Genomic DNA, 14,534 nt, shown 5'->3' on the forward strand with positions numbered 1-14,534 from the left:
GGTCTGCACTTCAATTGTGCAGTCGCACAAGAAATTGTGCGGACCGCAGAACCAGGGCTGCGACCGCACTTAAAAATTATGCGGTCACACTCACTATTGTGCAGACCGCACTTCTTAACCCTGCCTCTATTTTTCCTGCAACTGTCTGGATATGTTTTACACTGTGATGTGGACTTAACTGAATCCTATTTCTATGAATTGCATACAATGGTGCGATCTTGTGGTCGGGGTGACACTTCCAAAATGAGGAGTGAACCCTCCCGAGAACGGGGCAGGTGTACCCTACCACTTGTTGCACAAAGAACCATAACAAAGGAGCCCACTACTGGGAGAGTCCCAGAGCCTGCAGAATCCACTGAATATCTCCCGTGTAGGAAGCCTCAGAAGGAAATTCTGTGCAAGAGCAACCCAATGCACAATCTCTACAAAGAAGATTTCAGCTCAGAGATGAGCCTTCCTCCCTAGCTAGCTCTTCTGAGGGTTCGGAAGAGGATAGCCAAGATTCAAAGCCTTCTTCCTCACATGCCCCCGCATCACCTATCCCAGTTGATGATGATGATATGCCTGATGATGGTCGAGGGGGTAATACTCGAGTTGCAGACCTAGAGAGGTCGAAGAAGAAGGAAGTATGGGAGGATAGATTCGTAAGCCTAACTGCTTTCAATAGCTTTAGAGAATTGTGGACTCAAAGATCGCTCACCCTTGAGCATAAATTTGATTTCAAGGATTTGGATAGATACAACTTGAACATGGCAAAACAGTTTACGAAAAAAAAAGGGTGGTCGGCATGCTTCACCAAAGCTGTGGTGGACGCCAAGGAGCACTTAGTGCGAGAATTATACGCCAATGTGGCGTACTTCAAGAAAGGGACTAAAGTGACCAAGGTGAGAAATTTGAAGGTTAGATTTGATCAGACATCCCTGAACTATTACTTGGGGCTCGAGGATATGAAGCCCATACAATATCTAGAGAAATGTCGATTGGGTGATGCGGCTCGCCCTTTGTTAGCTGAGATACTAGCAGCTCCAGGCCCACCACCATCATGGATCATAGCAGGGGTTCCCATTCAGCGGAACACCCTCAACTTTGAATCCAAAGGTTGGCAAACATTTATCTGCAGCCGAATTGACCCATGTAGAAATGAGAACATCCTTCCTATCCCTCGGGTTGTTTTAGTGGCATCCATCATAGCTGGGTACCCAATCAATGTGGCTGCCATCATGTCGGCCAACATGTTAGTTGTTGTCCAGCAGGGTGATAGCTCCTACCCATATCCAAACACCATCACAGAATACCGTACGGATGTGGGAGTGGAATCAAAGCCATTTGATACAAAGGTTCAGGCAAAGCAGCCTTTTTCATGGTACTCTCTCAAGGACCCTAGGAGCCCAAAGAACAAGAGCAAGGGTAAGCCAACTACTACCGAGGGCCAGTCTGAAGAGCCTTCGGTGGTAGCTACAGCTTCAACAGCCATACCTTCAGCTGACATGCCTGCCATTTCAGCAGGGCCTTCTAGCAGCACGGCTGCCATACCTCTACCACCATCTACAGGGCCACCCTCATCTTCAGTGCCTTCATCTTCTACCTATCCATTCACAGCACTGAGAGTCTCCTAGACTCTAGCAAGTATCAACAACTGGATGCAGACAACTACTACAAAGATGGTTGACTTATCCAGTATTGTTGCAACACAGTCTTCCACCCCAGCACCCCAGACTTCTCCCATAGTGGAGGTGGAAATGAACCAAATCGCGAAGGGTTCAATTTATGGTTTCTGCCAGGTTTTTCGCACCTGCAGAAATGTCACGACCCAACCTAACCCCTGTTGTGATGGTGCCTATCGTGGAATTAGGCAAGCCGACTCATTTCCAAAACAAACCGATATTTTCATTTCAAAGATAATTTTAATGTTATTTAACACAAAAACCTTCGTAAAGGATTTCCAATCAAAATAAAAGTGCAAAAGGAAATGCCCGACATCAGGGTGTAACTAGTCATGAGCATCTACAGCAATCTGCCTAACAATATCAAGGCTGACTCAGCCTGGAAAATAGCTAAATACAACTAGAGGAAGAGAAGAGGGAGAAGAGAAGGGCTGCGATCGACAGGCAGCTACCTTGCTATCCCCGGGAAAATATTCAATCAGAACAATCAACAATCGCTACCGTGTCCAGCTACACCTGGATCTGCACACAATGTGCAGGGCGTAACGTGAGTACGCCAAATCAGTAAGTAACAATAATAAATAAAGACTGAGCAGTAGTGACGATCAATAAAGCATATAATGTTCATATCATGAAATCTCACTAAAATACCTCATGCTTTTAAAAATCAGGATTTGAATAAAAATATCTCGTTTAAACCCAGTTCCAATAAGAATCATTTAAGGATATTTTTCAACAGCTTTCAAATAGAGGAATAATGCAAAGGTGAGAAAAAATGATGAAATCATAAATAGCCCCTCGGGCAAAGCATCACTCATATATAGCCCCTCGGGCAAACCTCACAATCACTCTTGACACTCGGGCATACCTCACAATTACTCTTGCTACTCGGGCATACCTCACAATCCCTTTTGCCACTCGGGCATACCTCACAATCACTCAGCACTCGGCACTCGCACTCAGTAAGTAACTACGCTCACTGGGGGTGTGTACAGACTTCGGAGGGGCTCCTTCAGCCCAAGCACTATATCAAGCCAAATCATGGCATAAATCACTCAGGCCCTCGACCGATATCAAACATGTTGCAGCATGCAGCCCGATCCCTTAACTATGCAACATGCTGCGGCGTGCAGCCGTCCTTGAAGAAGATTCTAGAAAACCAACAAACTATTATGGATACTCTAGTGGCACACGGGGGAGTAATTGAGGAGTTAGGAAAGCAGGTGAAGAAGATGCGGAAATCACAGGCCTCGAAGTAAGAACTTGACAAGTTGACCAATGAGGGGGCCAAGACAGCATCAGCTGGGGATCTTCCACTTGATCTACTAATGGATTCAGCACCAACAACACCAGCAACACCATCAGTACCAGAGGCAGCAGTTGCCCAGTCTGAAGAGCCAGACCTCGCTGCCCACACTGCTGAGGCGGTATTACAGATGTTCACCAACACCGCTACTCCCTGAGCAGAGGACGATGAGATGCAGTTGGAGGAGCCTGGGAGTGGTGATGATGCTATGGACACTGATCCTACATAGGGAGTTTTCTCTACTCTTTCCCTTCCTTGATTTTATTTTGTTAAGCATTGGGGACAATATGTATTTTTATTTAGGGGGGTGGAGCTTATTTTTATTTGATGACAGTTGGCCTGTAATAATTTGATAACATTCTATTTTCCTTTTTATTTATGTACATATTCTTCTTTCTCTCTATTGATGTATATATTCGCTTTCCCTTTCTTATTTTGTATATTCAGTTATGCTTTCAGTAGTTTATTTCATAGCTTCTTTAGTTTGTTTTCGTAGTAGTCAATGTTTAGCTTAATTGTTTTTTATTTACGTTGTTAGCTTCTTTTTGACTTGATAGCTTCTTTTTATATTTAAGTGATTAACAAGCCTTTGGTTTTCTTAATTCCACGGTTCTTTCCAAGGGTGGTTTTTGTGTGAACCGGATGGCTCTTCCCAACGAGGGATGGCGCGATAACCTTCTTAAGGGATTGAGTCCATTTTTGATGTTTAGGTAAAAACGGTAGTAATGAATAAAAGGGTCAAACATGCTTCACTTGGTATCAACACATTTAACTACGGCCTTATGGTTAAAAATAAGTTCTTGGCAAGAAATAGTTTTAGTTAGTGACCTTTTGACTCTTGTGTTGACTTATGCAATCATCGAGTGGTTTAGTTGAACCATTAGCAATTTTCAATATTAAATATGGTTGTTGTGGGACCTCAACTCTATTCTCTTTAACAATCCAGTTGCGTGAGAAGTGAGATTTTTGTTGCAAGTCCAAGTACCCGTGCGAATGGTCTAGAACTTGCCCCGAATGTGTTTCTAGGAAAAATTCTAAGTTTTGCTTAGCTTGAGAAGTGATTGTATGCTCTCCTTGGCCAGCTTAAAATTTTCTATGTCCCACCAATGTTGCTATACCTAGTCAACCCATTTTGAGCCTAAGACCTTTCGCATTTGATAACCACATTACAAGCCTTTATCCGTTTTGTTGTGACCCTCTCTTGGCACAGGAGCTTTTCTTAACACTCTTAAGAAATGATTGGCCAAAACATAAATTTGGGGGGAGAGACAAAGAGTTTGAAAGTGGTATCAAGGTACAAAAAGAGAAGAAATGAAGAAAAGGAAAGGCAAAGAAAAAGAAAGAAAGAATAAAATAAAAATGCAAAACTAAAGTGAATAAAATGAAGAGTTGAAGGGATTCAAAGAAAAGCAATGATGCAAAGCATGGAGAAAACAAAGAAGCAGAAAATTAACATCATGACGAAGAAAGAGTGATGTTAAGTCTCTCTAGTTCCCATAAGGAAAAAGAAAATGACTCAAAGAGTCGGCAAAACATGAGCAACAAAGAGAAAAATGGAGTGCTTAAGGAAAGACGAACTCGTTTTCTTCCATCCTTCCCTACCTTAGTCCAAAAGCCTTCATTATATTCCGAAAAAGACCTACATGATTTCAAGCCGAGTGAACTTGCATTAGTGGTGATTTACATTAGGGGCAAGCATATGGTACTTAGAGCCGTACTTGTGACATATTTTTGAGAGAGATGAGCGAACATTTCACAAATCCTTAAATTGAGTGCTACATTCTTAAGTGATATATGCTAACATAGAGTAGAGGAGGCTGACTTTGGGATCCACAAAGACCTACATGAAAGAGCGAGCTTCCTTGATAAATAAAGTCAACTCTTGATGCTCTAGTGTCACAATAGAACTATTATGCTTAAGAAAGTCAAATCATTGCCTTGTTGATAATTCATAAGTGTTGTGGGTAATTTTTAGTCCCAATTGATATGTGTTTGATTCACGTTAGCATAGTTGTAAAAGCTCTTAGTTTATGGAGGTGGGAATTACTTTAATTGCTTGAGGACAAGCAAAAGCTTAAATTTTGGGGAGTTGATAAGTGGGGATTTTGACTACTTATTAGCACCTTTTTACTTTCGTTTTAGTCCAAAAGTGCTTAATTGTATTAACGAAAACTGATGAATTGTGCTTAAATGCAGGAGCAATGGGAAATGAGCCAAAAGGATAAAATCCAAATAAAAAAGGAGTAAAATAAACTCAAGGACAAAAAGCAGTCAAAAGGCTAAATGTGCGGACCGCAGAATTCCTTATGTGGCCGCAAAATACAAAGGAAATCTAACAGAGGTCCAATATAAAGTGCGGACCGCACAATTATTGTCCGGCCGCAGAAGCCACCAAAGAGTTCAAGATCAGAGAAGTTCCCATTCCAGCTTCAAATATATGCGTACCGCACAATTATTGTGCGTCCACAGAAGTCAGCCATATAGCCACACTCAGATTTGTGCGGTCCGCATAAAGGGCCTGTGCGGTCGCACTCACTATTGTGCAGACCACAGAACAAGCAACATGCGGCCACAAGCCAGAATTATGCGGCCGCAGACCAAGCTCTTGTCAAGACTGAAGAAGAAGTGTGGACTGCAAATGGAATTGTGCGACCGCAGAACCTCCGTAAGGGTATTTTTGTCCGAAATTTCCAGTTATGTATAAATAGTCTTTTTTGACGAATTTAGGGCAAGTTTGATTTAGGACTTGTTTATGGTTAGGTGTGTACTATTTAGCCTAGTTCTTGCTATAATTGTAGAATTGATGGTTGCAAACATTGATTCAAGCCTATTGGACTTAGTCTGTACTTGAGAAAGAGAGACTTAGTCTAGGAAAACTAGGCTAACATGAAATTGGGATGAACTCAAGAAATTGATAGTCCCAATTAAAGGGTTGAATCTAGAGATAGTAAGACCCGACTTGATCAATCAACTGTTTTGTACAATACCTATTTGTGCTTGAGAAAGCCAAATTGGGCAAAATCACTCTGTTACCGAGAGGTATTGAGTGGTAATTATGTGTTGATTGATATAATACACCCCGACCAACGACATTCACTCTAAAGACCTTAACACGTTAGGTAAACACCTAGGTGAAAGTCACAGCCCTAGACCTTTTACATATTGGAAAAATAACCACAAAAATATCAATCTCAAGTTTCATATTTTATAATTGCAAAACGTATCATAATTTAGAAGTAGAATCATAACAAAGTTTGTGGAAGTGCAACTTCGACACTTTACGCGCTTAGTCCAAATATATACCACTAATCCCATCAACACTCCCTGTCGATTCGATCCCAACTCCTAGTTGGGTAATAATTATTATTGCAATCGACCGGTTCAAAACCCCAATTTGAGGTGTGATTTGGGCGAGATCATGTCCCCCAAAACTTTTGGGTTATGCATGCCACAAAGAAAGCAACAGTTGAGCTAGCAGCTTTTGGACTCCGAGATATAGCCATCCTTTGGTACGAGGGATGGGAGTGGTCCAGGGGACGTGATGCACCTCCAGCTATTTGGGAGAATTTTTTAAATGTCTTCCTTGACCAGTACTTACCGCGGGAGATCCGACATGGTCGATTCGATCAGTTTCTAGCCCTCAAGCATGGCAATATGAGTGTTCGAGAGTATAGTTTTCATTTTGACTCATTGTCTAAATATGCACCATCCATTGTTTCTACTATGCGGGACAGGATCCGCAGATTAATAGCAGGGTTAGCTCCAGAGTTGACCGAGGCATGTTCCACCGTTGCATTACAGGATAGTATGGATATCTCCGGGATTCTGGCATTCGCCCAGAATATACAAAGGGGCAGGCATCAGGAACAGGGTAGACAGTAATGAGCAAGGGCATCATAAGAGGATAAGATTTTCAAGGTCTCAGCAGCAGTCTTAGGGTAGTTATAGGACCCAGTACTTCGGTCGGCCACCTAGGCCTCCACCACCGTAGCTACAGGGTTACATGTATGACCACTATACTTAGTCAGGACCAAGAAATAGCTCACGGGTGTCAGGTTTGCAGCAACAAGGTTCAGGGCAAACATGGTCATTTTCACCATAATGTGACATCTGTGTTAGAGGACACTTGGGCCAATGTCGAGCAGATTCCGATGCTTGTTATACATGTGGGCGTCAGGGGCATATGATGCGAGATTGCCCAAATAGAGATTCTGGGGGTATGGCACAACCAATGAGTTCATCAACAGGATCATCTATGTCCGTGCATCCTTTAAGGCACAAGTCTTAGTCTTCGACTGGTAGAGGTCAAGGCAGAGGTAGAGGTTCTAGTTCAGCTGGTAACCAGAACCGTATCTATGCTTTAGCGGGTCAACAGGACCAGGAATCTTCACCAGACATTGTGACATGTATATTGACCATTTTCTCTCATGATACTTATGCCTTGATAGATACAGGATCTACATTATCGTATATAACCCCATTTGTCGCGGGGAAGTTTGGTATAGTGCCTGAAATACTAAGTGTTCCTTTTGCCGTATCTATACCGGTCGGATAACTGATTATTACTAGAAGGGTTTACCAAGGTTGTACGGTGATAGTTTGTAGTCGGCAGACCTCAACCGACCTAGTTGAGCAAAATATGAGGGATTTTGATGCTATCATAGGCATGGACTGGTTGGCATCTTGCTATGCCACAGTTGATTGTCGAGCAAAGGCAGCCAGATTTCATTATCCCGGTGAGCCAGTCCTTGAATGGGTAGGTAATACATCGACACCCAGAGGTAGGTTTGTCCTATCTGAAGGCATGGGAAATGATCGTAAAATGGTGCATTTATCATATTGTGTGAATTAGAGATGTAGATGTTAAGATACCTACACTTCAGTCTATTCCACTAGTCAAAGAGTATGCAGATGTGTTTCCTGATGTGCTTCCTGGTATTCCTCCAGAGTGAGAGATTGATTTTAGCATCGATTTGCTTCCGGGAACTCAACCAATATCCATCCCTCCATATAGAACGGCACCTACCGAATTGAAGGAGTTCAAGGAGCAGTTAGAAGATTTGCTAGAGAAAGATTTCATCAGACTTAGTACCTCACCTTGGGGTGCACCAGTACTGCTTTTGCTGAAGAAAGATGGCTCGCTGAGGATGTGTATCGATTATAGGCAGCTGAACAAGGTAACTATTAAGAATAAGTATCCACTCCCAAGGATCGATGACTTGTTTGATAAGTTGTAGAGGGCTAGATGCTTTTCAAAGATAGATTTGACATCGGGGTACCACCAGGTCAGAGCTCAGGAGAAAGATATTCTGAAGACAGCCGTCAGGACACGATATGGCCACTTCGAATTCCTTGTCATGTCCTTCGGGTTGACGAATGCATCCGCCGTATTTATGGACTTGATGAATAGCCTATTCCGTCCATTTTTAGATCTGTTCTTGATAGTATTTATTGATGATATTCTGGTTTATTCACGTTCAGAGGAGTATCATGCGGACCACCTAGGAGCGGTACTCCAAACCCCCTGTGATCGTAAGTTGTATGCCCGATTTTCTAAATGTAAGTTCTGGTTAAAGTTTGTAGCATTCTTGGGGCATATTGTATCCGATGAAGGTATAAAGGTAGACACCCAGAAGATTGAGGCCGTGAAATCATGCCCTAGACCTACCACTCCGATAGATGTTCGAGTTTTCTAGGCTTAGCAGGCTACTATCGGAGGTTCGTAAAGGGCTTTTCTTCCCTTTCGGCACCATTGACGAAGCTGACTCAGAAAGCAGCTATGTTTCAGTGGACAGAGGCTTGCGAGTGGAGTTTCCAAGAGCTTAAGAACATGTTGACCTCAGCGCCAGTTCTAACACTTCTAGAAGGTCCAGAGGGTTATACCGTGTATTGTGATGCCTCAAGTGTCGGGTTAGGATGTGTCCTGATGCAACATGGGAAGGTAATTACGTATGCTTCAAGGTAGTTGAGGAAGCATGAGAGGAATTATCCGACCCACCACCTCGAGTTAGTTGCGGATGTCCATACAGTTAAGATATGGCGGCATTATTTATATGGTGTCATGTTACTTTATTTACAGAACATAAAAGTCTGCAATATATATTCAAGCAAAAAGAGTTGAATTTGCAACAGAGGCAATGGATAGATTTATTGAAATATTAAGATGTTAATATTCTCTACCATCCAAGGAAAGCTAATGTTGTAGCAGATGCCTTGAGTCGCCGATCAATCGGTAGCTTAGCACATGTAGAGGTCGAGAAATGAAAATTAGCTAGAGAGATTCATCAATTGGCTTATTTGGGGGTTTAGTTAGCAGATTCTGACGATGGTGGAGTTGTACTCCAAAACACTGCAAAATCATATCTCATAGCTAAAGTTAAGGAAATGCAGTACGAGGAATCAGAGTTGGTCGAGTTGAGAGAGTGATTTTCGCAGCAGAAGAAGCCGTTAGAGCTCTATGGTGATGGGGTTCCTAGATATAAGGGTCGTCTGTGTGTTCCAGATGTAGCAGGTCTACGAGACATGATTATGTTAGAGGCACATTATTCGTGGTACTCCATTTATCCTGGGTCGACGAAGATGTATCATGACATTAAGGATGTGTACTGGTGGAATGATATGAAGAAGAATATTGCTGAGTCTGTCACCCAGTGTCCTAGTTGTCAGCATGTGAAGGTATAGCACCAGAATCCCAGAGGGCTAATGCAGACTATAGAGATCCCAACGTGGAAATGGGAGGCGATAAACATAGACTTCATCACAGGTTTGCCTCATTCTCATTATAAATTTGATTTTATATGGGTGATAGTCAATAGGCTCACGAAATGAGCGCATTTCCTACAGGTCAGATCTACATATACAACTAAAGATTATGTGAGTTTATATCTTAAGGAGATAGTGCGGCTACACGGAGTACCAGTATCTATTATATATGACCGTGGGGCCCAGTATACAACACATTTCTAGAGGTCATTTCAGAAAGGTCTAGGGACTCAGGTGAATCTTAGCACATCTTTTCATCCACAGACTGATGATGTACATATTACAGAGGACTTATCGTACTAGGAATTTCCAGTTGCCATCCTAAACCGACAAATCTACAAGCTACGCAATAGGTAGGTTGCCTCTGTGAAAGTTTTATGGAGAAGCAAGAACGTAGAAGAGATGACATGGGAAGAAGAGGAAGAAACAAAGTCTAAATATCCCCACCTATTTTAAACTGAAGATATGGTTCGAGATGGGATACTTCAGCACAACTCTATTCAGGCCAGCAGGTCACCAGGTAAGCTCTTATTTTTGACTTTTAGTATTTATGATTGACGAACATGTGAGGCCAAGTGTTGCTATTTATAGAAATTGACCATGTGTGGCATGTATAGTATGTTTTCTGGCTGTGCAGGTTGGTTTTCATCTAGTGTACGAAGGATACTTTGGCAAAATTTTCCAAAGTCTCTAAGAGTAAACATTCAAGGACGAATGTTCCCAAGGGGGGAATGATGTTACACCCTATATTTTCGTACGTAAAAGTGCGTCGTAAGCAAACTAATGTAGGAAAGAAAATGAGATCATCTTTGAAAGTATTTAAAGTAAGTTAATCATGTTACCTCGGAGGTTACAAATGTTGAAGATCATGTACAACAAGTACAAATAGGGTTGGCAGGTTCAGAAGCTAAAGGAATTGAAGAAAATAATGTTTCGTCGAAAGTCGACAAGTTAGGAATGTTGTAACATGTACTATTGAGGTGAGACTAGGGTGCTTAACATGATAAGAAGGTTATTTTATGAGTTATGTTAGTCGTATGATAGTCGTGTGTTATGTTTTGATGTCAAGCGAGTTGTGGAACAAAAGTCGATGAAAGTTATCACAAGTTACGTTCATAAGTTTTACAAAAATTTGGGTCAAATGTAACTGCGATTTTCTCCCAATATACTTAGAGTTACGGGGTGTTCCACCCATCATGTTGAATATCTATGAGTCTATTTTCTAAAGCATTAAACCGTTTTCCAGTAGAGAGATATATGCGTTTTTGTGATACTACGCTAGGTGACAAGTAGGTGTGTCACCTACTTGCTTAAATAAGAGTAGTTGGGTCGTCCAAAGAGAACATTTAAGGGATTATCTACTGAAATATAACATTCATTATAGAACACAATAACCAGACGTAAACCCCTGCAAACATCCTCCCAAAAATTTTCCACAAACCCTAATTGATTTTCTCTCCTTTTCAAGTTCTAGTTGGAGGTAAAACCTAGACTTTGAAGAACCAAAATAGGAGATGAGTTATTCAACAAATAAGGTAGGTTTACTACTATCTTTCATACATTTTTTCTTCTGGATATGTATGAAAAGCTATTCTATAATTGTAAGAACCCACGAGACAGTGATCGGAAGCCGTGAGTTCGAGTTATTCACTTGTAGCGCACTGTTTTGTGGACTGTTTTGTGTTGCTGTTGGATTGCGTGTTTTACTACTTTTTTATGGATTTTTGGAGGAGGAAAGGTGTGGAGAAACACCACATAAATGCAGGTTGGTGGTCTGGTCGTTCATCTTAACATTTCGGTCTGTTTGACACTACTATGGTGATCCTTTTGTGTATGAAGATATTGGGGTGTGTTTGGCTATTTTGTAGTATTTTGTGGTGTATATAAGGTTGGAAAATAATATATATATGTTGACATTGTTGTGTTCTTGTGGTGTTGGTGTTATCTTGAGTTTTTAGGGAGTAAGGATTATAGGGGAAATGTTACCCGTTTTAATACAAAATAAGCTTGTCGTTCGTTGTGCGATAGTTGTACCTTTCGTAACTTAATGATAGTATTATTATCTTTATTCTAGATTAAGGTTAAAAGTGTCGAGTTCAATATGGCGATTGGAAATAGTGTGATAAGGTATGTTAAGGCTAAACCTTTCTTCATTTTGGCATGATCCCGTAACTACATAAGTTCGATAACGAGGCATAAAGAGAAGTTCGTATCCCTGAACTTATTTACATTATCCTAGTCTCATAAGTTACAGTATTCTCCCATATCGGGAATTTATAACCAAGTAGTTTGCAATATCTGCAAACCAGGGTGGTTGAGTCACCACTGAGTTGATAGAAAAAATATGTTCATCAGGAAATTCTTCCTTTATCTCACTAAACTCAAGGGGAGGATTTTCTAGTCTAGACAAATGGTCAGCTACCTAATTCTCCGTCCCTTTTTTATCTTTTATCTTAAGATCAAATTCTTGCAGAAGTAAAATCCATCTTAATGACCTAGGTCTAACATCCTTCTTTGCTCAGAGGTATTTCAAAGCTGCATGATCAGTGAAAACTATGACCTTAGTTCCTATCAAATATGGACGAAATTTATCAAATGCAAATACTACTGCTAGTAACTCTTTCTCTGTTGTGGCATAATTAAGTTGAGCCTCATTCATTGTTATACTGGCATAGTAAATGGAACGAAAAATCTTATCTTTTCTCTAGCCTAAAACAACTCCTACTGCTATATCACTAGCATCACACATAACCTTAAAAGGTTGATTCCAATCTGGAGACACGACTACAGGGGCATTTGATAACTTTTTCTTAAGGGTCTCAAATGCATCTAGGCAATCACCTTAAAAATTAAACTTAGTATCTTTCATCAAGAGGTTAGTCAGCAATTTTGAAATCTTTGAAAAGTCTTTTACGAACCGTCTATATAAACCTGCATGACCTAGAAAACTTCTAATGCCTTTAACAGTTGTGAGAGGGGATAATCCTTCTATAAGATCAATTTTAGCCTTATCAACTTCTATCCCTTTAGTAGTGATTTTATGTCCTAAAACAATTCCCTCAGCAACCATAAAATGATATTTTTTTCAATTAAAAATCATGTTTGTCTCTTCATATCTCTTAAGAACTAACGTCAAGTGATAAAGACAATCCTCAAATGTTTTTCCAAAGAGTGTAAAATCATCCATAAAAATCTCGAGAAATTTCTCGGTCATGTCAGAGAAAATTGCTGATATGCAACGCTGAAATGTAGCAAGGGTGTTGCATAAACCAAATGGCATTCTCTTATAAGCATATGTTCCATGTGGACATGTGAAGGTTGTCTTATCTTGATATTCTGGTGCAATTGGTATCTGGTTATACCCTGAATAGCCATCAAAAAACAATTAAACACATATCCTGCAATTCTTTTCAACATTTGATCAATAAATGACAAAGGAAAATGATCTTTTCTTGTAGCATCATTGAGACATCTGTAATCAATACAGACTCTCCATCCTGTGACAGTCCTGGTAGGTATGAGTTCATTATTTTTATTTTTAATAACTGTCATACCTCCTTTCTTTGGCACTACCTGAACAGGACTTACCCAAGGACCGTCTGAAATAGGATAAATGATACATGCCGCCAAAAGTTTTACAATCTCCTTTTTTACCACTTCCTGCATTGTTGGATTCAATCTACTTTGGGGTTGGACTATTGGTTTGTAGCTATCCTCCATGAGGATTCTGTGAGTACAAATAGCTGGATTAATTCCTTTGATATCTGCTATTTTCCACCAAAGGCTCCTTTGTGTGTTTTCAAGACTTCAATTAATTTTTTTTCTTGTTCTCCAGTCAAAGAAGATGAAATAATCATTGGACATTGTTCTTTATCAAGATAAGCATATTTTAAATGATATGGGAGAATTTTAAGATCGATATTTGGTTGAACTTCTTCTGGTTGCATCTCTTGATCCTCAGAATCCTTTACCAATATTTCAGCTTCTCTTCTGATGGTGGGATCATCATCTTGTATGGTGCCTGATTTGGCCAAGCATTGTTTCATCGAGTCTGGAGTTAATTGATCATCTATAAATTCATCTGTAAGATAACTAATCATATCAATTGAAAAGCATAAAGATGATTATTCATCTCTGAAAAATCTTAGTATCTTTTGCATGTCAAAAATGACCATTTCTTCATCAACTCTTAGAATTAGTTGTTCTTGATGAAAATCTATAATTGCTCTACTTGTAAAAAGCAATGGTCTACCCAAAATAATTGGTTCATCAGGGCACTCATTCATTTGAAGCACTATGAAATCTACAGGAAAAACAAATTTATCTACTCTCAGAAGTATATTTTCAATTATTCCCTTAAGTTTCTTAGTACTCTGATCTGAAAATTAAAGAGAGACACCAAGATCTTTCAACTCACCAAGATTTAATTTTCTAAAAATAGAAAATGGCATCAAGTTTATTGAAGCTCCAGAATCGCAGAGTGCTTTTTCAAAATACATTCCTCCCAAAGTGCATGGAATTATAAAACTCCTTGGGTCACCCAGTTTTTGCGGTAGCTTATTTTGAAGTATAGCACTATATTTTTCCGTTAGTATTACCACAAAAACTTCTTCTAATTTCCTTTTGCTTGAAAAAATTTCTTTCAGGAATTTGGCATAAGATGGCATTTGCAACAAAGCATCAGTAAAAGGAATATTAATGTGAAAGTGTTTTAAAATCTCTAAAAATTTTGCAAATTGACTATCAATCTTTTCTCTTTTCATTTTTTGTGGAAAAGGAATTGCCACATGGAGAGGTGTCAT

At 40.1% G+C, this 14,534-nt stretch overlaps 1 protein-coding gene across 1 annotated transcript; it reads right to left on the reverse strand.

The window, feature by feature from the left end:
• Positions 1 to 13,499: 13,499 nt before the first annotated feature.
• LOC142168945 (uncharacterized) lies at positions 13,500 to 14,534 on the reverse strand. Its single transcript, XM_075230122.1, has 3 exons — positions 14,150 to 14,534; positions 13,964 to 14,035; positions 13,500 to 13,813 (listed from the first exon to the last, which is right to left on the reverse strand). Exons 1-3 carry the CDS (start codon positions 14,532 to 14,534, stop codon positions 13,500 to 13,502), a joined length of 771 nt encoding a protein of 256 aa, XP_075086223.1.

This window comes from Nicotiana tabacum, chromosome 14 (assembly GCF_000715075.1).
Source record: "Nicotiana tabacum cultivar K326 chromosome 14, ASM71507v2, whole genome shotgun sequence".
NCBI classification, from domain to species: Eukaryota; Viridiplantae; Streptophyta; class Magnoliopsida; order Solanales; family Solanaceae; genus Nicotiana; species Nicotiana tabacum.

Coding starts and splice junctions, on each gene's coding strand:
- LOC142168945 (XM_075230122.1), bottom strand. CDS start 14,534: ATGACACCTCTCCATGTGGCAATTCCTTTTCCACAAAAAATGAAAAGA. Junction 14,036..14,149: donor TTTTAGAAAATTAAATCTTG/GTGAGTTGAAAG, acceptor TTTTTCCTGTAG/ATTTCATAGTGCTTCAAATG. Junction 13,814..13,963: donor TAGACCATTGCTTTTTACAA/GTAGAGCAATTA, acceptor GTTATCTTACAG/ATGAATTTATAGATGATCAA.